The sequence below is a fragment of the Acomys minous genome (assembly GCF_964271855.1).
Source record: "Acomys minous genome assembly, chromosome: 6".
NCBI lineage: Eukaryota > Metazoa > Chordata > Mammalia > Rodentia > Muridae > Acomys > Acomys minous.
In genome coordinates, this window is record NC_140487.1 from 17,844,450 (window position 1) to 17,866,970 (window position 22,521).

General features: G+C 43.3%; 1 protein-coding gene and 1 pseudogene across 11 annotated transcripts in view; both read left to right on the top strand.

Moving 5' to 3' along the window:
* ICA1 (islet cell autoantigen 1) overlaps positions 1-22,521 on the top strand; it is a 138,821-nt gene that overhangs the window by 102,465 nt on the left and 13,835 nt on the right. For all 10 annotated transcript variants that reach the window (XM_084785913.1, XM_084785918.1, XM_084785922.1 and 7 more), the window contains exons 9-12: positions 7,551-7,648; positions 9,833-9,885; positions 12,656-12,718; positions 12,815-12,853. In XM_084785913.1, coding sequence (XP_084642039.1) covers positions 7,551-7,648; positions 9,833-9,885; positions 12,656-12,718; positions 12,815-12,853 — 253 coding nt within the window. The remainder of the gene's footprint in view (positions 1-7,550; positions 7,649-9,832; positions 9,886-12,655; positions 12,719-12,814; positions 12,854-22,521) is intronic.
* Positions 13,085-15,021, top strand: LOC311599866 (large ribosomal subunit protein uL15-like; annotated as a pseudogene). The gene has a single exon. The product of its transcript is annotated as a large ribosomal subunit protein uL15-like (transcript).

A 22,521-nucleotide genomic window follows, 5' to 3' on the forward strand; every position in this document is an offset into this window, starting at 1 on the left:
AGGCCTCTGCTGGAAATGAACTCCCTAAGACCTCTATTACAGCGGGTCCAGAAGTCAGTCACGGAGAGCATCTGGGAGGAGGGTTTGTTGGAGTTACTTGGGAGAGATAGTAGCCCAGGTTCAGTTATTTTCTTACCATTTTCATGCCAGATTGTTAGCTTCACAACCAGGCTCACAGGCGAGTGTGTCAGTGGGAAATCTTAGCAGACCTCACCTAAGGCTAACATAACCCTTCCCTTCCCTGGTCTTCGCTGGACATCTGGCAGTTCCATTTCCAAACCTGTCCTTCAACCCCGCAGGCCTTGGTCTGCTCTCAAATAATCCCCACAAGGGATGGGAAAGCCAGAAAGGCAGGAGGGTGTGCCATCTCCTCAGCCAGGATGGCTCTAACCAATACAAATTGGCTTTGCAACTTACTCTTGGCCTGTGCCAAGATTTACCTCTAAGGAAACCTGAACTTATATTTTTTTTAAAAATGTGTTCAAAAATAACCACTGGAACAGCTGTAGCCATTTCTTCCTTCCCTCCTGGGTGTCGGTCCCAGCACTGTTGCATAGAACATCATTCTGGAGACCAAAACACCCCTAGCTTTCAAAAGACAAAAACATCCTTTTCTGAATTTTGTTTTTCTCAAATTCATATGCCTAGCAGCCTTCCTCCACCCACCTCCACATTTCTCAGTTAATCATTTGAGCATTTACCAACGAGCCACATGGCTCTGTAGTTACTTGCTTTGAAAATAATGCCATAATAGTTTTTATGAAAATTGGGTAAATATCTCTGCAATGCTATTTTAGTTAACAGTCCCAACAAGGCAATTACTCGTGGCGAGCATCCAGAATATCCTTTTAGACTTTCAAGTTTTTCTCTCAGAGTCGTTACTTTACAAGGTACTTAGTGAAGCTTTTTCCTTTTTTCTTTCCTTTTCTTTTCTTTTTTTAATTTGTTCTTTTTCCCCTCTTCCTTTTTTTTTCCCAAGCAGTTCCAGGCCAGATCATTGGAAAGAACAGATTTGGAAGCATAAGTCATTGGGGACCAGGGAATAGATGAGCTGACCAGGGCCACCACTGAAATCTGAGTTGGGCAAGCCAGAGCGTTGCCTGTCCTTTGCTGTCTCTGCCTTCTGGTGATTGGCATCATTTCTCCCTGGCAGCTGGTCACTCAGGCTTTCCTCACAACAGCATGGGTCTTCTCCTGCCCCCACCTACTTGTGCCCTAACTTCTCTTTGCAGGAAAGGAAAAAAAATACCCCACTAGCTGTACAGATAGTTATTGTGTGCCCGACACTTGCTATGCAATAATGTCTAGGAGAGTTTTCATATAATACTTGTGAGTCTTAAATGTACCGGGGATGGCATTGCAATGAATAGTACTGTTAGGTTCAGCATGAACATATAGAAAACGGCTGCATGTTATTTAACCCTAAAATTATCTTTGGAACACTTGGGTATCCTCAGTCTTATTCCCGTGTTTCAAATGAAACTGGAGCTCAGAGACAGCTAGTAATTGGCCCAAGGCTCTGTGCCCGTGCACTGGATCTGGGAACAGAAACGTTCCGGCTTTTTACCACCCTGCTCTGAACTGCTTCCCACGGGCACTTCTGGCTGGGAAGCGGGTAGGCAGGAGAGAGCAGAAATGCCACCTTTAAAAAGTGCAGCCGTAACTTCCAATTAAAAACAACACTTTGAAGTTTTCTCTTGTAGATGAAAACAGTAATTTATGCGGCAGCCCCTCAAAATTCCTGGAAGCATGTGACTCCCATCGAAGAAAGTGGACCGGAGTCCCCTCCATGTCCTCAACACGTCTCACTACAGGGGAAGTTGAGGAAGTGTCCTTGCTTTCGTTGTTCAAGACCTTTTCTTAAATTGCGTGCTTTTAATGACAAATTCAAATAAGGCTTCTTCCTGTGGCTCAGTGGCCTGAAGCAAGTTACCTCACGTCTCCGAGACTCCACTACCAAGGCAAGAAAAAAGCAATGCTTCTTGAGGCTACTTGAAGCCTGCAGAGTGTAAACTCGGTGTGGAGAACACAGGGTTGAATCCACCAGGCTCCCTTTAGATCACCAGTTCCCAGCCTACCTAATGCTATGACCCTTTAAAACAGCTCCTCGTGTTTTAGGGACCCCAGGCCCAAAATTATTTTCGCTGCTACTTCATAACTGTAGTTTTGATACTGTTACAAATCATATTGTAAATATCTCTGTTTTCTGATGGTCTTAGGAGGTCCATTGAGCCCCAAAGGGATTGCAACCCACAGGTTGAGAAACAGTGTTCTCTACCCTTCAGGGTCCTGGTGAGAATGTGGTTTGTAGTGTTTGGTACATGCATTCTCTCGGCTTGGCCTTATACTGGTCCCTAAATGTTTCAGCTTGGCATTATCTCCTTGTTCTGGCGGGTAAACTGAGGCCTGAGACTGGTGGGAGCCATGTTCCTGTCAAAGCACTGCTTGCTTTATTTCCAAAAAACCACCACTTTCCCACACACTGTGATGCCTTCCCACTACCAATTTACCATGTTACCTTAAAGTATAAGATTGTGTGTCTTATGATGGTGATTTTCCCCTCCAATTTTACTTGTTGTTCTACAACTCAGTTCAATATTATCCCTAGTACTAGGTTACTAAATTACTAGCCTTCCTTATATGGTGTCATTTGTATGTGGTGGGGAAAAGGAGGACATATGTTCTAAATGTCCATGAAGTGCATGGCTGGTACGCATCATGTCCTCTGCTCTTTAATTCTCATGTGTTACTAATTATATAAACACAAACACACACACACACACACACACACACACACACACACACACACAACCGAAAGCAGCATCTTTTGACCATGCAAAACTATTTTAAAGTGCTTTTTTGTTTCCTTTTCTTGACAATTACTTGGCACCTTCAGATGTGTACAGTATAATTAATGGAAAGTAGCACAAGAAAATGAAGTGTCTGGTTAAGGCCTACCGGAAATGTTGTGTATATTGAGGTTCAGTTTGGGTTATTAGGACTAGCTGCTGGCCTTTTGTCTCAGGAATTTGTTTTGTTGAGTAGTTTTTCTTTTTTTCAGATGCATGTTGCTGTTGCTTTTATTTTCCTAATACAGGAAGTAGTAATTCCCTTTATTATATTAAGCTGTTTCCTTTTTAAGACATTTTTGCAAGCTGGGCTTGCACATTTCCTTTGTCACGCTGATCTTATATATTGTGTGTGTGCTTCCTGAAGCCATTTGTGCATTGATGGAAGTTATTAGCCTGTTGCTGCAGCCTGACCAGGGAAAGGTTACTGAGTCTGAAAACAACCTTTCATCCACGGAGAACCTTGCCGTCGGCGGATGCTGCTGTCTACTGCTAATACGCAATGATGTCCACAGACGGTTAGAGCAAAGGACTGAGCTGGGTGAGGTTTAGAAGCAAATGTTTTGGAATTTTCATTTTTGGCCGTGGATTCAAATGTGGCTTCCATCAACCGCAGTGCTTGGAAGTAGTTCTGTCTGGTGGCCGACTCTTCTCTCACAGCTCCCAGGCCTTCCCTGTTCATTTGCTGTGGGCAGGCATTCATGCCCCTCCGAAAATGCTGTCACTCTGGACTTCTGCAGAGGCTGTAGGGGCAAGTGCTTTTTAGCTAAGTTGTGGACCTCATAATAATCTGAAAAATTCATTTCCAACATCCCTAACCTCTGGCTCCCCTAACATTATCTGCCCCTCCCCCCTCCCCCTGCTTGAGGCAGGAGATTATTCATCCCACAGAATGACTTGCTTTGGATTGTCATACCAGAAGCCAAATTTCAGGTGGGATTGGGACACAAACCTTCCAACTCTCCGTTAGAATCTATCTTCAGTGTATGCCCTCTTTCCTAAGAAACAAGGTTCCTGTATGGTTCTGCTTTTTTGCCATTTTGATGTTGCTTTGTTTGGTCTACAAGTGTTAAGTTAAACATGGGCAGTGACCATGTTCCAAAATTGATTGTGTTGATCTGTGGACAACTCTGTGGCTATATTATAAGTCTTTGACTTACAACTTTTAGAAGTGTTTGAATTCTGTGACATGTGAGTTGTATCTCAGGTAAGCTCTGTGTGTGTGTGTGTGTGTGTGTGTGTGTGTGTGTGTGTGTATACAATATTTTCCTTTGTTCAAATTTTTCAAAGTGAGTAAATTAGCTGAAGTTTTTGCATTAATTTTCCTTGTGGTTTTATAGGCCTTTTCATAGTATTCCTTGACCCTTAAAATTTCTTAGCTAAATAGACGTAATTTTTAATGTTGAGCACTATATGCATTAATTTCTCAACCAACAAGTACATGTTTAGCACTTCCCAAGCTTCAGAAGCCAAATTATCATAGGGACAATGGTAATGTAGGATGAGAAGAGCAATTGTCACAGGAATTATTAATAGTAAATTAAAGTAGCAATTGGAACTGCAGCCACTCTGTTGGGAAAGCACAATAGTGTCTTAAGTGTGACTGTGGTGACAGGGAGCCAACAATTGAGTCCCTGCTAATGGCCCAACAGGGGAAGGCCTTGAAAAGAAGCAGTGAGTGGTTTACATTACAAAGGGATTGTCTGCGAGCTGCTCAAGTGTGGTCAGGAGGGGAGGTGGGCTGGAGGCAGGAGGGACGATAACCATGGAACTGTCAAGGGCATCGTAGGGGTTTAGACAAGGGCTGTGGCAGGGGTTTAGACAAGGGCTGTGGCAGCTAGACGCAGCCCACTGAAGCAGACATGTCCATGGCCTGCCCAATGGTGATTGACAAAGAGGGAACACAATGAGAAGATAATTGAGCGAACCAGGAGGCCCGGACAAGTGTCACAGGATCTAAAAGTGAGTCCTGGGAGCCATTAGAACATTGGCTGAAAATGCTCCTGCCTTCACTCTGATCAGAGCTGAATCATTCTATGGAGAATAAAGCTGGTGTGTGTGTGTGTGTGTGTGTGTGTGTGTGTGTGTGTGTGTGTGTGTGTGTGTGTGTGTGTGACAGTGATTGACAAAAGTATTGAAAAAAATATGTCCTTGACATCTGATGAACTCTCACTTAGGTTTACATATCTCTAACACACACACATTCACACTACTTTTACTGGATTTTTTTGGTGTACAAAGCATCACCATCCAGGGAGGAGTCTAGATCCATTGTCTCATTTGTTCTAATCCCATCCTTTGTGGCGTTTTCCCCTCATGGTCCAGGCTGCAGCTCATGATCATGTATTGTGTATAGTTGACATGCATTAGAGAAACAGAACACAAAAGTGTGAGGCAACAAAGGAAGCAAAATGGCCAATGCCGACAAGGCGTGCCCTCCCTGCGATGCATTGCCGGCCACCTTACGGGTGTCTCCTAAGCGTACCAGTTACATCACAGCTCCCGTGGCCTCTTCACATAGGCCACCCTACTCTTCCTTTGGGCCCTTATATTCAAGCTTCTCTCTGAGATGTACCTGGATGGTTTCATCTCTCAGTTGAAGTGTCATCTCCAAGAGAGGACATCCTATTCTCTGAAGTAATGATCCAAAGCATTTTCTGTCTCCATGTTTAAATGATCTGCCTGGGCACAGTACTTGTTGATAATTTTCTTTTCCCTGGCATCCATAACATCCCAAACAACATCTTACACATGGTAGACACTCAAAAGTTATTTGTTAAACGAAGCTACCAATTTAATGTCCAGAGGCAGGGAGCCATTAAAAGAAATGGCAGTGCTGCATAGACAGGCTTTATGCAATGAAGTGCTTCAGAACTTAAACCCAGGGACTCAATGAAGACACCTATGGCTCCCAGGCAAAGGCACAGGCTGCAGCTTGACCGGGTGAATTTGACCGGCGGAGCCCATGGGGTGGAAGGAGAGAACTGCTTCTGCAAGTTGCCCTTTGCTCTATACACATGGACCATGGCGCACCCCCACCCCCTACATACAAAATAAATGCTTAGAAAAATATTTTAAAACTATGATCGGACAGTAGAATATTGTCGAGTGAAGGCACACTCGCATACTTCAATATTAAATGTCCTCGACGTGTAACATATTTTATATATTTTAACTGATCTTTCTTATACTCAAATTATGTTGATTAAGAAAAGGTGCGTAGTTATCTATAAAAAGCACTTGGCATCCGAAGGACAGTCTTAAATCTGGAACGCCCAGAGAAGCTGTGTGTAAAGTAGCGGTAATTGACGTGGGCTTTGAAAGGACTCAGGATGTCTGAGAGTGAACAAGTAGGAAGAACAAAAGATAATACAGGAACAATAAAACCACGGAGACCCAGGAGGCTGTTCTGACTGAATGGAGCGCTCACGGTTTGCAAACTGTGGGAAGCAGCAGGCACTAGCATCACGTTTTGGATGACTTAAAATCCAGCCCAGAGAGAGCCGTTTAGATTCGGAGTGGAGAGAAATAAGGAACTATTATAAATTCTGGAGAAGAAGCATAGTATGATGACATGGGTATTTTCGGAAAATTACTCAGTGCGGGGAGTGAAACGAGGCTGGCAGTTGGGGGTATAACACCAAGTATCCATCTGGCGTCCGTGGCAGACTCCGAAGTCGGCCTTAGCTATGCTTTGCCTGGACACAGCCTTAGAGAGTCTTCACCCAGGCCTCCAGTCAGCCATCACTAATCGATCTGCATTGGCCCTGAAGCCCGCCTCCCTCCCTCTGCGTGTCGCAGTGGAGAAATGAACACAGGAGTGAGGGTAGAAGGGCAGGGAGGCTCAGAAGCTGAGAACCTGGATTTTGGTAGTTCTGAGAATATAAGAAGGCTAAAATATCCTGAGATAGTCCTTTTGTGTCCTAGTAAGTTTGTATTTTAATTAGGGCCCAAAATAGAAGTCTTTTTGTATAAGTCATTATTCATTGTTAAAGAAATATTTGCTTTTTCTTCCTAGGTCTCCGCTAATGGTGTGCAGTCTGTAGAAAGTTGCTTCTTTGAAACAAAATCTTTTCCTAAATATTTAATAGATCTTTAAAACAGTAATTCTAGCAAATGATGTGCCCCCCCCCCCCAAAAAAAGACTTTTGCCTGTTTTTAATCTACAGAGACTTGGAGACACCTGCTCTGTCCTTCCATAGGTGTTAAGTTGTCAGGATACGTTAAGATGTTATTCTGGTTTTTTCTTAAAAAAAAAAAATAGATTTTTGTTGTCTGCTATTTTTAAAGATTACAAAACAGCAAACAAAATTAAAAATAAAATGCAGTTGTCTCAGCTTTGGTGGCAGCAGGAGAGTTCCTACTATGTCAGCGTGTGGGCTTCAAGCAAAACAGAATGCTTATCTTAGCTGCATGCTGAGTGGAACGTGAAGTTAGCAATAACCAAGAGGCTTTTTCTGGATAATCTGTCACGAAAGTGGAAGCACAAATTCAGTGGCAAATCAATGCTCCCTCGTGAGCTGTAACCATGAATATGTCTGAGAGCACTGTTGTTTTACCACAGAAAACTTCCCCTACATCCTTAGCTGGGACCACCTCCTCAGAGCTCTGACGTCAGGTGAATATTTGTCCTCATGGCTTCTCTTTAACATTCTTTTCTTTTCCTTTTTTTCCCCCTACCTGTGGCTTATTATGAACAAGAGCTTACAAGACCCTATGAAAAAACTAGTCGAGAAAGAAGGGAAGAAGAAGAGGTCCCGGAGGGAAAGCCGGGAGGCTGCCGCACAGGAGCCAAGGCAGTAAGTCCCAGGCGCCTGCCTCTTGACATATGCTTCCTTCTCACAGGTCCCAGCCAGGCCCAGGTGAGGCCACCCGTGTCCTCACTACTGCCTGTGAGGAGTTGACGGGCTGGAAAGGGCAGGTGTCTCCATGCTGCCAGCTCTGTGCTCTCTCTGGTCTCTTGTTCTGACCCTATCTTTCGTCATCAACACTCACAAGATACCCAGACGGGAAATCCCCCACCTTTCCTCTTCTAGAAGTCTATGGCTTATGAAATTGCTTAGCCATGCACGCAGTCTGAAATTGTGTGGGATTGTGCCACCATCCCCCGCCCCCGCACTGTTCTGCCTTTCTTCTCTCTCTTCTCTGCAGCACTGGATAGCCTGGAGTGCAGGCAGTCGCTCCCCTGCCTCTGCCTTTGCAGTATGGCTAGCTCATGATTACTAACCTCAGACAGGGAGAGGGAACTCAGAATGTGTGGAGATGAGTGTAGAATGCAATTGCTCTGAACTGACCTGGGAAGGCACAGGAGCCACCTTTCTCCCATGCTGTCCCACCTCTACCCACCTCCAAATTTTACGTGACAGCTTTATGATTAGACGGGCCGATATTATTGAAGCTCTGAGGAAGTTTTGGATGTGTTTTTAGTCCTTTAGAAATATTTGCTCCCAACATTATTAACCCATTTGTAGTTAAAAAAAAAATTCCTGGAGATTTTTCTCTGGTACAGAAACCAGACACGTTTTCAGTATTGACCACACTGTAAGGGTGTGATATGGACCCGCACAGTTGCCCCACTAAGGGGCATCTAGTAACCGCTCCCTGCTGGCTCAATGGAGGCACCCTTTGTGGTACCCCTGCTCAACACTGATCCTCTGCACATTCATGTTACCCATGCCCACACTGTGTAGAGGATGGAGTGGGGCTCAGAAGGGTAGGGCACTAGGTTGAACACCATAGAGGCTGTGCCCAGAGTAAAGCCCCACAGAACCTTCCTTTCACCGTATACACGGATGCAGTCCAAATAAGGCATTAGAAGGGAGCTGCATAGTTTCTTGATGTATTGACTTTCACTAATTTCAGATTTCTCAAGTGTTTTGGTGCTTCTTCTTTGAAAGCTCAAAAAGTATACCAGTCACTGCTTTATTTTTTTTGTTTATTTTTAATTTTTATTTAATTAATTTATTCAGATTACAACTCATCCCTTGTATCCTCCCGTTCCTCCGTCCCTCCCGCTTTCACCCTACTCCCCTCCCCTATGTCTGTGACTGAGGGGGACCTCCTCCCCCATTAAATGGACACAGCCTATCAAGTCTCATCTTGGTAGCCTGCTTATCCTTTCTCTGAGTGCCACCAGGCCTCCCCACCCAGGGGAAGTGTAAATGACAGTGAAAAGTGGAAATTTAGAAGGAATTCTGTTCAGAAACAGCACATGAAAGTGATAGGATAGTGGCAGGGGGATCCAAATGAGTGGCAGGGTGGTTTAAAAAGGGACAGGAAGAGCTTATTGTAGTGAACAAGTGTGTGTCTGGGTTTGGGGGTGACCCTGCCTTCAACCTCCTGTGTAGTTTAGCTTCTCCTTTTAACCCCAGGAATCAGGGCTAACCGCCGTCTAACTGCTAAGGGGCACGCCTTCCTATAGTTTTCCACAGGGGTAGCTATGTGATTGCATTGGGGTTATCCCTAGCTGTCCGTCCAGATGTTGCAGAGTATGTGCCTTACGTGAAGCAGTATATGAAGATGCGATCGAATGTTGAGGAGAACAAGCAATGTTATTTCCTCCTCAGAAAATGTGTGCCATACATAGGGCCCCTTTCTCTTCCCCTGTCCCCTCCCTCTATCCCCAGTGTCTGTGTGTGTCTGTGTGTGTCTGTGTGGTGAGTGTGTGTGTGTGTGTGTCTGTGTGTGTCTGTGTGTGTCTGTGTGGTGAGTGTGTGTGTGTGTGTATGTGTGTGTGTCTGTGTGGTGAGTGTGTGTGTGTCTATGTCTGTCTGTCTGTCTGTCTGTCTGTCTGTCTGTCTGTCTCTGTGGTGAGAGAGAGAGAGAATGTGTGTGTGTGTGTGTGTGTGTGTGTGTGTGTGTGTGTGTGTGTGTGTGTGTTGCTATAAGTGAAGGCATAGATATTGTACTGAAGATACAGCTATACCATGAACATACATTTGCAGAACTGGGTAACTCGGCTTTTTTTTTTTTTTTATTTTAAGATTAATTTCTTTGGAGGATGAGAACCAGCACAAAGACTCCTCTACTTGTAAGAGTAAGTTTTAATTTCCATTTAAAATGCTTCAGAGACTCTGTTTTAATGTACAACAGCCAACTTATTTGTTCTTTTTGGCAAATTCCCTCTTGGCCACTGACTTTTCCATCTTGAGGAAAGTCTATAATTAATTTGCTTCCTGTAGCCTTGGATATTAATGATGTGAACCCTTGAGCAGTTCTGAGAGACATCATGTATTTTGGACCATAAAATGCCATGTTGAGTGACTTCAGCACCGTCCAAGTGAGTGGGACCCGGCAGGCAGCTGTTTCTTTCCGGGAACTGGCCTGAGTCATCCTAACTCCAGGTCTTGGTGCAGTCTTGCTATCACACCCCGGGTGTGGTCACTGGGGATTTCTGGGTGGGTGTTCCTCTTTGTTGGAGACAGGAGAGCTCAGACTTTGACCTACCAGGTGAATCCTCAGACCATATTAAGGAGTGGTGCCAGTTCCCTCAAGGTAAACTGAAGCCTACCTCAGCAGGAGGGTCTTCACACGTGGGAAGGTGGTACTCTGGGTGGCATTCTACTATCTCTTGGTCCTGCATTGCCTCCAGATCTTCTGTTGGCTCCTTACCATAAAGGGACAGAGAATGGAAGATGATGGTAAAACCAGTATGTGACCGACCGTGCTGAACCTCTCACCAGTGTTTAAGTATTGGTAGATGGAAAGGTGGTTTACATTATATGGGCAACTACAGCTGTTATGTAGATAACAGAAGTCACCCAGCCCTCTATTCAGACAGGCCCTTCTGGGGACACACTCTTACCTTCCCTGTCTTGAGCCAAGATGGGACACTTGACCAGGAAAGGAGAGGTGTGAAGAAAATCCTAGACCTTTTCTTCTGCTCCATTCTCCGTCACCCTGGCTTTTTCCTCTCTATTTTTCTAACCACTTGCCATACCAGTGCTCCCCCTTACTCCTTCCTTTTCTATTTTCAATCTGACTTTCAGTAAAAAATAGAAAATATGAAAACAATAACCAGGGAAGTTGGTGGTACATGCCTCTAATCCATCTGTGCTTTGGGATATGGAAGCAAGAGCACTAGAAAGAAATTAAAGATCATCTTCAGATACATATTTCACACACATATATGCATATATACATACACACATATACATAGACAGTCTTAGGCTACCTGGACTCAATAAGACCAAGTCTTTAAAAACCAAAGCAAGCTTCCTATTTTGTTCCCAACTCTTGTCTTCCCTCATGTCCACTTGTGCATATACACTTCACAGGTTACAAGGTATGGCCTTGCCCACTTCAGGAGCTGTTTACCAGCACTGCCTCTGTGCCTAGCACAGCACAGGGCTCCACCAGCAAGCATCACGCACCACACATAGCCAGGCAAAGCAGACAATAGCAACTGCTCCCCTCTCCAACTGTAGCAACGTTGGTGTGAACTACCTAAGAGAAAGTCAGCATCCTGGGTGTGTGAGATGCTGAGGCTTCACTTAACTGAGGCAAATGGGGCAAGCTAAAGCTGTATACTACTGTAAGACTTGCCCATAAAAAAGGAACAGCCTGAGAGAAGGAACGAGCAAGAAGTACCAGGCCAACTCAGAAAGGTAACATTCAAGAATCTAAGGGAAAGTGTGTGGGAAAGAAGCTAGGCCTGATTTTGTGGCCATAAAGGCCTGCCTTTCTGTTGATCTAGGCTTCCAGCCTCACTGTCCCTCAGTGAACCAAGGGTATGAACTGTCAGTGTTGTATGGAAATCAAAGTCATTGAGTAGAACATATTTAGTTCTTTGGAAAAATATAAACTCTAGTTTATTATACTCACATAAACATTTCAAATCTATATAGTTTATATGCATTTCTCTCTCCTTGTATAGTTTAATTGGGTGTGATATTTCCATAATATTTTGAGATTGTAATTTTATTATAATGAAGTGAGACCTGTCTTTTATTCAGAGACCTGTAAAAGGTCTGGTGAACATGAGCAACCTGAGTTCGAGGCTGTTCCATCATGTGTGTTAGCATGCATATATACTCATGCTTTAGCATTACTGTGAGCCACAGTTAGTTCACAGCATAACTGAGCTCAAGGCACAGAAGTTTCTCATGTACCTTTCGTTCCCACATCTGCTACTTTTCACTGCCCACATCCTACACCAGAGTAGTATATCTGTATGATCAATGGGCCTTAATAGATGCATCTTTATCACCCACAGTTCACAGTTTGTATAATGTTCACTTCCAGGGTTCTGTTTGATGTGTGTTATAAGGATAAAGTGGAATATATTTTCCACTACAGTGTGATATAAAGTATTGTTACTGTTTCCTTCTGTCCACCACCTATTCATCCTCTTACTCACTTCTTAACCCCTTAGCATCCATTGGTCTTTCCATTGTCTCTGCAGTTTTTCTCAGAGTTTGGAGTCTTTAACAACAACAACAACAAAAAGGATTTTCATTGAGTAGTCTTCCTTTTTTTAAATCTTAACCAGGCCCATATGGTTAAAATTTATTAGTGATACCAAGTAACAGTCAGTCACTTAAGTCACTCGTTTTTCAATGGATGGAAAGTAGTTAAAACAGTATAGTAGAATTGTGTGGGCTGACTCTCAAACAAAACAGAGCTTTACGACCAAATTTAAGCTCACTGAGAGTCGACAGCTGAAGTGAGGTAAACTGAGGGCTGTGGCTTTGCTTGAGTGAGCTCAGACTGTTCATTCTTTCTGCCTGTGCATTTGCCTTGTACACAGTGCATAGGCACGTACTGTTGTGGGCTGCTCATAACCAGTTGCACATGTTGTATTACAGCAGAAGATGGGGAAAGTACTCTGTCTTCTCTAGACAAAAGTTCTGCACAGGATGCATGCTCAGGTAAGCAAAAGACAAACGTCCCAGGTTTAATAATCTTCTCAGACTCCAAATGTAATGCAATTAACTCATAATTTATTTCCTTTCTCTTCTCTTAAGGACCCATAGATGAATTATTAGACATGAAACCTGAGGAAGGTAAAATTTACATATTCTTTGACATTTATAATTTGATCAAATGTTTAACTTCTCTTTTTTCCATGCAAGAAAATTTAATGGTTATCTTTTTAATAGCTTTACAGTCAAAAAAAATGAGTGACAGCCATTATAAATGACATTACCTATGATCAAGCCATGCTTAATATGTATGTTACTATATTTAATTATATAGTGTTTTTAAAGCTGAAAATTATGACGATGGTACTATGTTGTAACAGAAACACTAACTTTCCAACTGAGACACGCACGTGTGGATTTTGAATATTGATCCTCCCACCAATGGCCTTAAGTGATTTGCTTCATATACAAAACCCTCTGAGCCTCAGTTTTTCTTGTTTGTAAAGTGGAACGAAACACAACAGCCTTGCCAGGTAACAGTCAGGAATAGAATTCTGGTACGAAAAGGATAATTTGTAGTTTCTGATGCAGGGCTACTCTTTTGATGATGGTTAATTGAGAAAGAAAGGTTAGGAACGTTGTCTAGGTGGTGTATTATTCTGTTGTTCTCTAGGTGGTGTACCATGCTGTTGTTCTCTAGGTAGTGTGCCGTGCTGTTGTTCTCTAGGTAGTGTGCCGTGCTGTTGTTCTCTAGGTGGTTTACCATGCTGTTGTTCTCTAGATGGTTTACCGTGCTGTTGTTCTCTAGGTGGTGTACCATGCTGTTGTTCTCTAGGTAGTGTACCGTGCTGCTGTTCTCTAGGTGTTTTACTATGCTGTGTTTCATTGATCTACCAGACTACACACCTTATGCTGACAGCTAATGTCCCCTAGAAGAGAATTCAGGACACTGCATTTGGATGAGATATTTGGTAGTAAGTAATCTAAGGAAACTAATGAAAAGGCATCATCCTAGCCTTTGCTTTTCATCCAAATGTTTCCTTTTAATGATTTACTAAAACTCCAAAATGCCCCTAAGATTCTGAGCCAAACATTGACGAATCCCTTGACCTGGAGACTGGCATTCTGCTGTGATCATACAGGTTTCTTACAGCACAGCAAGGGACCCAAGCCAACCTGTGGACCTCAGATAACCAGGGTGTGGGTTTGACCTGTTAGATTGTTTTTGTGACAGATGCTGGAGAGAAGCATCTTAGAGGGATAAAGGCTTATCTTGGGTCATGGCTGCAGCCCGTGGTCTGTTGGCTTCACTGCTGTTTAACTTTGTGGCAAGGCAGAATCATTGGGCACAGTGAAAGAAAGCTGCTCACCGCATAGAGGTCAGAAGGCCGAGTAACAAGAACCACCACCAAGGTACACCCTTCAAAGACATCCTTCAACCAACTACTACCTCCAAGTCAGTGCTTCCACAGTTCTGGGGCCTCCCAGTTGTCTGCTCAGATATTGAGTCTAATAGTGGGTCAGCTATTAATTAGGGCAAAGTCCTTATGGTCTAGTTTTTTCTGAAACACAGATACTCCTACAGGTGTGCTTAATAGTCTCTTAAATGTTCCTCAATCCTGTCAAGTTAAAAATCAGGGTTCAAGACATGCTACCTTGAGAGACTTCACGGGTTCCTCCCTCCTTCCTTTCTGTGGCCGCCATGCCATCCAGACTGAGGAAGACCTGGAAACTATGGGCTACGTAATCCATGGTCACAGCTCCATTGGCTAAGTACTACAAGCACCCAGAAGGCCTCGGGAATAATGGAGGCATGCATCACCACAGGATCAATTTCTACAAATATCATCCAGGTTACCTTGAGAAAGTTGGTATGAGGCATTGCCATTTAAAGAGGAACCAGAGCTTCTCCCCAAACTGTCAACCTGAATAAGCTGTGGACACTGGTCAGTGAGCAGACATGGCTCAATGCTGCAAAACACAAGACTAGAGCTGCTCCTGTCATTGATACTGTGCTATCAGGCTACTAAAAAATTCTGGAGAAGGGCAGGCTCCCTAAGCAGCCAGTCATCATGAAGGCCAAATTCTTTAGCCAAAGAGCTGAAGGGAAGGTGAAGGGTGTTGGAGGTATCTGTGTCCTGGTGGCTTGAAGCTACCCAGAGAGGTTAAATGGTAACATTTTCTCACACACACACACACACACACACACACACACACACACACACACACACACATCGAGATTCAAGCCCATCAACATGTAGGCTGAATCCATAGAACATTAGAGAAAAAGTCTCTCAAAGTTAAAGAGTTACCACAGCTTTGCCATGAATTTCCCAGGGCTTGGCAGAAGTCTGTTTGCTTTAATATGTCATACGGAAGACATCATGCTATGCAATATTTTATCAAAATGTGTGATTAGTTAAGCAGAAATCATACCAAGTAATGAAAAGAATACATAAACCCATGTATGGGTTGCCATACCTGGCCCCCAGTTTTGTAAGGACCTCTCCTCTCTGGTTTAAGCATAAAACATTATTATGGAATATCCTTTACAAATTATTTTTGGGGTACTGAAATTCTTTAATCTTACCAAAATGTTATAAGAAAAGTACAACAAGCCCTAAATATCTACCATCAAGTTTCAGCAATTCTTGTAATGCTTAATAAATGTATTCATAATCGTATATATGCTCCATCTTATTTTGATGGATTGGTATTCCTCAGCATCTTGTTTATATGGTTTGTTCTTTGTTTATAACTGTACTTAATTTTATTGCTTTAGTAGACCTGGATAGGTAGTGTATTAACATTAGTAATAAGATAGTAGAATATTATGTTTTAAAACCTCACCCCTGTTTCTATAATCTAGCCCACAGCTAATTTTGAAAATGAAGCACATCCTCCCACTCCTAACCCACATCCTTCTAAAGCTTTTGTACTCAGACACAGAACATAGGAGTCCATATGCTTGCTTCCTTTTCCCTTAATAATGGATAAAAAACATATTTTGGTATTCATATAAATATTTTGAAAATTGTTTGATAGAATACTGTAACCTTAGTCCATAGCCTGTATTTCTTTACAGAATTAAATCAGAAATGCTACCTCTTGCAGTAACCTGCTTGCTTTCATAAGCCAGCGTCCATTGGCAGAAGATTGACATCTTCTTATTGAAAGCAACTTTCATGCTTCATCACTTTTAGTTCTAAAGATGGAGCTGGGGTGTGTTCCTCCCTAATATATGTACTTGTTCTCAGGCAGAAAGAAGGAATCACAGATCTTCCCAATCAAGTGCAGTCTCACATAATCCACCCTGTCCCTTCACCACCGCGGTCCCACAGAGCCCTTGAGTGGGCCTGATGTTGCTCTCCACCGTCTGGCTCTTCTGTATGCTCATCCCAGTGGGTGGTACCAGCTCTGAAACCACAGCCACAAATGTAAAGATACTCTCAACACACAAAGAACTTGTGACAGAAGAAAAGGAAAAACAAACAAACAAACAAACAAAGAATGCCCACTGATATGTCCACTTAGAAATGCATGCCCCTTCACCTCAGGGCCTGAATTCTGAATTAAAATGCTGATTACAATATGCAAAACATTAGACTTGAAATAACTCGCAATGAGTCCAAGAATGGCTGATGTTATAGGACTTAGGATCTAGCTCCTCTTTCTTCTACTAAATGATAAAGTGATGGAAAACCAGCATTTGGCCACACCATATAAACATGTTTTAATAACAAGTTAGTGAGCATCTGTAAAGTGGCTCCAAAATCACCATATGACCACACGGCACGTGTAGCCCTCATGCACGAATCATAGCTTGTAAAAATCTTTGTGTTCCTCCAATTGGATTTCTCCCAACTCCTACCAAAATAACATAGTACTGAACAAAAAGACAAATCTGATTTGTTCAACCTACCTAAATCTTATCAACAAGCCTTTACCAAAACCACAAGGTCTAGGCCAATTATAAAATGAGCTAGGCATGGTGGTGTACGCCTTTAATCCCAGCACTTGGGAGGCAGAGGCAGGCGGATTGATGCTCGTTCGAGGCCAGCCTGGTCTACAAAGTGAGTCTAGAAGAGCCAAAGTCACACAGAGAAACCCTATCTCGAAAACAAAACAAAACAAAACAAGGCAGAACAAAACTATTGTCCATATTACAAAAGCACGTTTTTCATCTTTCTCTGTTACCCCTCGTGTTTCTAAATTCCATCCAGGTATAATGACAACAGTTCATTCAGCAGCTAGCAGAGGTCTACGTGAGAACCTTTAGCCTGTAGCAATCTTATGTTATCATACAGCACCTGGCTTCTCCTGGGTCATTGAACTGTCACCTGTAGTCGTCCTTACAGTCAAATGAGAGATCTGATTGCTTTGCCTCAGGACATGCAGTGACCAAATATTAAATTCCTTATCTACTCTTGTGAGTGCCTCCTCCTTCCTTCCTCCCTCAGTGTTCGGGGAAATGCTGGTGACCTGGGTCACTCTATGAAATAATGATAAACTTTTTCTGTACAGTGCTGGGAAGAACTCATCCTTCACACAAGTTAGACATGCACTCTATCACTGAGTCACACACACGCCCAGTCCAACAATAATAGACTTTAAAAGTACTGTATCAGCAAAGAGTGTATCAGCAAACACCTGTAGTCCCAGCACTTGGGAAGTAGAGGATTAAGGTTTGAGAGTTCAAAACCAGCGTTGGCTGCATAACAAGTTTTAGCCAGCTCAGGCCACAGGAAATTCGGTTTAATGAAACCAAATAAATAATAAAAATAAGTGTTCTTAACCATGTGGTAGAGTGCTCTACATGGAATTATTCCTATAGAGATTCTTAAAGATTTGACCCAGCATCCCAACATTCATGATTTTTAGTGAGAGAGATTGGAGCAAATTTGTAGCAATTGTGCACTTTTGTGTATGTTTACTCTGGTCTAGCGTGCCTGGATTGTTCTTTCGTTTTGTTTTTGTTTTTTCAAAGAACACATATGGTTCCTTACCCAACTCCAGTATTCACACCAGCCCCTGTCAGTTGGGGTTTTTATTTATTATTATTTTTTTAAACCTGAAGTAAGGTGTTTTTTTTTTCTTCAAGCCAGCATTCTTTCACTCCAACCAAGAACAATTTGTTAGCAGAGCCTGAAAAATATTTTTCTGTTTAGACGTTCTGTCAGGTGGTTTCCTACCATCTTCCCCCGCTGTCTTTTGGGCGATAGGAGGGTGGTGTTGGTGGCTGGGCTTTCATCGCACTGCAGCCCTGTGGCCTTTAAGATTAGTCATTATGTGGGGTGTGGGGAACAGGGAGAAACCCAGAGAAGTGAGCCTTCCTGTTTCACACAGATGAAGGTAAATCAAGTGACATTTATCTGTTTGTTGTCCGTGTGCTCTCATTTTTTTTTTCTGTCTATGTAGTTATTTCCATCTCCTGGGCTCCTAATTTATGCTGAGGTCATGAAACTCAGTGTGATTTCAAAAGTGCTCTCTGAACGGGCTGTCACTGGTTTTCCACGCTCTGCCTGAACTTGAGTTTCCTCTACATTGGAGCTTTTACAAGCTAGAACTTACCGGTTCAGGACCAGTTCTTCTAGGGAATGCTGTCTCAGGCCCAGGCTTCTTATGGGTGTTGAGCAAGGCAGGCATAGGGAGTGCTTTTGCCATCTTGGCCATTCTGCCTCTGTGTCCACATGGTACCCCCCCCCCCAAAAAAAAGCCCTCTGGTCCTAGAAAGCCTCACTTGGTACCCCTCCCAAAAGCTTCTACTTAGGGGTGAGACCTCAGTGAGTTCTCTATAGTACATACAAGAAACCTACCTACGTTCTGAGGGAAAGGCAAGCTTCCACAGAGCCCAGGCTCCCTAACTCTCTGTAACTAAGAAACCACATGACCTTGGATAGGTAATCCAACCTGGGTCTATTTTCCCTCATGTATAAAATGAATTCAAGGAAATCATTTCTAAGATCTCTTTGGTCTAAAAATAATTTTTTTCCATTAAGAAAAAGAAAGAAAGAAAGAAAGAAAGAAAGAGAGAGAGAGAAAGAAGAAAACAGCAAAAACAGCAAATTCCCATGCAGGAAGGTAGTATCAAACATGGCACCTTAGCTAAACTGTGCACTTCCCAGGAGGCAGCTTTGCTAGGCAGCCTGATGCTGCTTTGGGCCTGGCAGAACGTGTGGACATCCTGCATGCCACCACCGCTGGGAGAGAGCTACTGTGTTACATGTCACTACAACGATGTCACAAGGAGCGTTTGCAAGGTTTTGAATAAGGAATACGCTCACCATTGGCCTCAGTAAAGGTGCTGGGTAGGTGGCCTGGAGCCACAGCTGCCTCACCAGTGTGCACACCACAAAGGATAAGCTAAGAATTTGTGGCCAGGAGTTGGAGAACATGGATTGAAGGCAGACGTTTGGAGACTCCAAGGCAGAGGAAGTTGTGGCCCTCAACTCAGTGGCATCCCTTGTCTGTCTGCGTGGGTGGGAACTCTGACAAGCCTTCTCCAGAGGCCACTATCACAGCTCTCCTTGTTTTCTTTGTCCCTGGTGGTGTGGCCCCATTTTCAAAGACAATACAGGAGCTTACCCTCCAGAGCCCACTGACATGCGCTACCTCTCAAGTCGTGACTTGTCTGGTTACGGACTTAAACCTGTCCATTTTGACTTGTAATTAAGTTTCTCTTACAAGTTATGCATAGTAATTTCAGGCATCTTAATTATCAGTGTAATAATCGGGAGGTTTCTGTGTTTTATGGTTCAAGTCAGTGCCAGTTTCCTTGCTTTTAGCTGCGTAAATAAGTTCTCTTACAAGAGCACAGTTCACCATGCAGCCTGCTTTAACTATTAAAGAGCCAGGATGTGATGACTTTTTAAAATTTGCAACAGTTTAATAATACATTTTAAATTAAGTAAATAAGCAGAATGCTCAGTAATAAACCATACTCAATGGTGAACTTCAGTAGGAGCAAAATCTGAATCCATAACTGACTCCAGAAGGTGTTTTCTCATGTCTGTGACTAAAATACTGGCATTTGATAGGGTACAGTGTTAGAATTCTTTTGGCTATTAGGATGGAACCCAGTATTGATATGCGCTGGGTTTAGAGTTTTGCTCAAAATGCCCCTGTCCATGTAACTGAGGGTATGTGACAGTGCATTGGCTCAAGCAAGACTCGGAGTCTCAGAGGCTGAGTCCTGTCAAATCTCGATCAAAACTCCCTTTCAGGCTCTTTACGGTGTTTTCCTCTGCATGTTGATGTCATTTTCATTCACAGCCTCGGGTTTGTATCTTTGGATCTGAATCCCAAAGAAAGATGGGTCTTTTTCCATTCAGTTTTTATATAGTAAATACAGGGAAGTCTTCAGTGTATATCCTCCCTTGAGCCACTCACTGTGACCTGAGAGATGGAGAACTTTAATCTGCTCAAACACACACACACACCACGCACACACATAAACACACACATGTACACACACCACACATACACAACACATATACACACACAACACATATACATATACAACACAACACATGCACACACCACAAATATATAAAACATATACACACACATACACACATACCACACACACAACACAACACACACACAACACATGCACACACCACAAATACACAACACATATACACACACATACAACATACCACATACACACCACACCACACACACAACACACACACAACATATATACACACAACACATGCACACACAACACACATATACACACACATACCACACTCACACACAACACATATACACACAACACACATATACACACACATACCACACTCACACACAACACATATACACACACAACACATACACAACACATGCACACACACCACACATATACAACACATATACACATACATACACACACCACACACCCCCAACACATATACACACACACCACACCACACACACACCACACCACACACACACCCCACAGAACACGTATACACATACCACGCACACATACCACACACACACCACACCACACACACACCAACACATACACACCTGGGGTGGAGGATGATGAAGTCTCCTGTGGGGCATGCCACCAGGATCACAGAAAGAAAGTGCTTCTCAAGAAAAACACAGCGGGAGGAAAGGGACGTGGTGCTAAGTCAGCAGAAGCCACGGATGTCTGCTGTAGCGTGTAGCCTGGACACCAAGCACTTAAATGGAAGTTTTATAGTCTGCTTATGTGTCGAGGACTATGTGTTTATGATCCATTGTTCTCCTGTGCATGCTGAGCTTTGCTGGATAGCCATCCCAGTACCACAGTGACACCTTCCCAAGCCTGGCTTTCATACAGGTACTGCTAAAAGACTCTCTTACGGCCCAACTGAAAAAGTGTCACTTAAGTGGGTTTGGCTCAGTAATAATATGGTTTTAACCAGGCCAGAAAGAAACCAGGAGAAAGGGTTTGGGCACTCCAGTGTCACCAGGAAATAGGAAATACAGAGGTTTGAAAAGTAACCACCGGTTAAGAGGGTGACTCAAGGAGAGATTGAAAAAGAGGATTCATTGGTAAAGGCACGTGTGGAGGACACGCTGATACACTGAGGGCGCTGTCCCTCGCTTCTTCCCATATGGCAGCATGATGCCTGTACTACACCATCCACCTGCCTCACCTACCTGCCCAGCCTGGTGGCCCCTGCAGTCTGCAGCGGAGCCTGTTTACAGAACCAAGGCAGGCTGTCTTTTTCACCTAGCACGCCTACAGGCTATGTCTGGCTGAAAATGTCTTTGATAACATAAACAATAAAAATGCTTAAATTAGACAGTTGTCTGATTAAAATAATGTTTTGCCACTATTTTAAAACCACAGTGATATGAGTTACTAGATTTTCCCCTCCCTGATTTATAGCCAGTCTGCTGAGTTCATTAAAAAAAATCAAAATAAAAAAACTCTAATCTCTAGATCTTTATGTAACATGTGGGTAAAAATAGATCCAGCTAAAGAACACAGAGGAGCTTTTAAAAAAAAAAACAGCAATGTCTTTAACTGCTAATCATTATATATATGTATTTGAATATATTTGAGGAAAACCTGATAATTTATTCATCATGATCATTGGAATTTCAATATTGCTCAGAAAAAAAAAATCAAAGGAACCAAGGTGTTTTTCTGTGTTTCGTGGCTTAAGATAAAAAAATATTTGCAATTTGCAAGTGGCAATAAAATTCCACAAACCAAGCAACACCTAATATATCCATCCCTCAGCCCTTGGTTCTTAAAATAGGCAGAAAAACTCAATGGAAGAGTTCTTCATAGACGGTAGGAGAAGTCACATTACCATTCTCCTTATAAATAGTGCTCAGGGTTAGGTCAGTGCTAGTATGTGAGAATGGTTCTCTCTTTAAAGTCAGCTGCACACATGACGTTGTAGTCCCAGTATCCTGACAGGCCAAGCTGGCCACCACTCCTACTGTAACCTCAAGGATGACCCACCAGAGAGCCAGAGAGCCAAGGTCTACTGACGGTGGGTTGGGCCAGGACTAGGGTTCATTACCACCTGCCAGTCCTCATGTCTGAGGCCCGTGGACTGAACCCTCTGCTTTAGACCTGGACTCACCACCTCCTTCCCCGTCAGTCTCTGCCTGCTACTCTCAGGCAAGCAGGACCCACCTTCTCTTTGCCTCTTGCAGCTGTTACTGCAGAGGCATCCTTCTCTGGCGTTGTTGATGGGCCTCCTGACATGCTCCCTTGGGCCAGGGTGTGGTGAGGTTTCTCCCCAGCTTGGGTGGCAAGACAGGCCGCCACAGGGTGTGCTTGCTGCTGCAGCCCA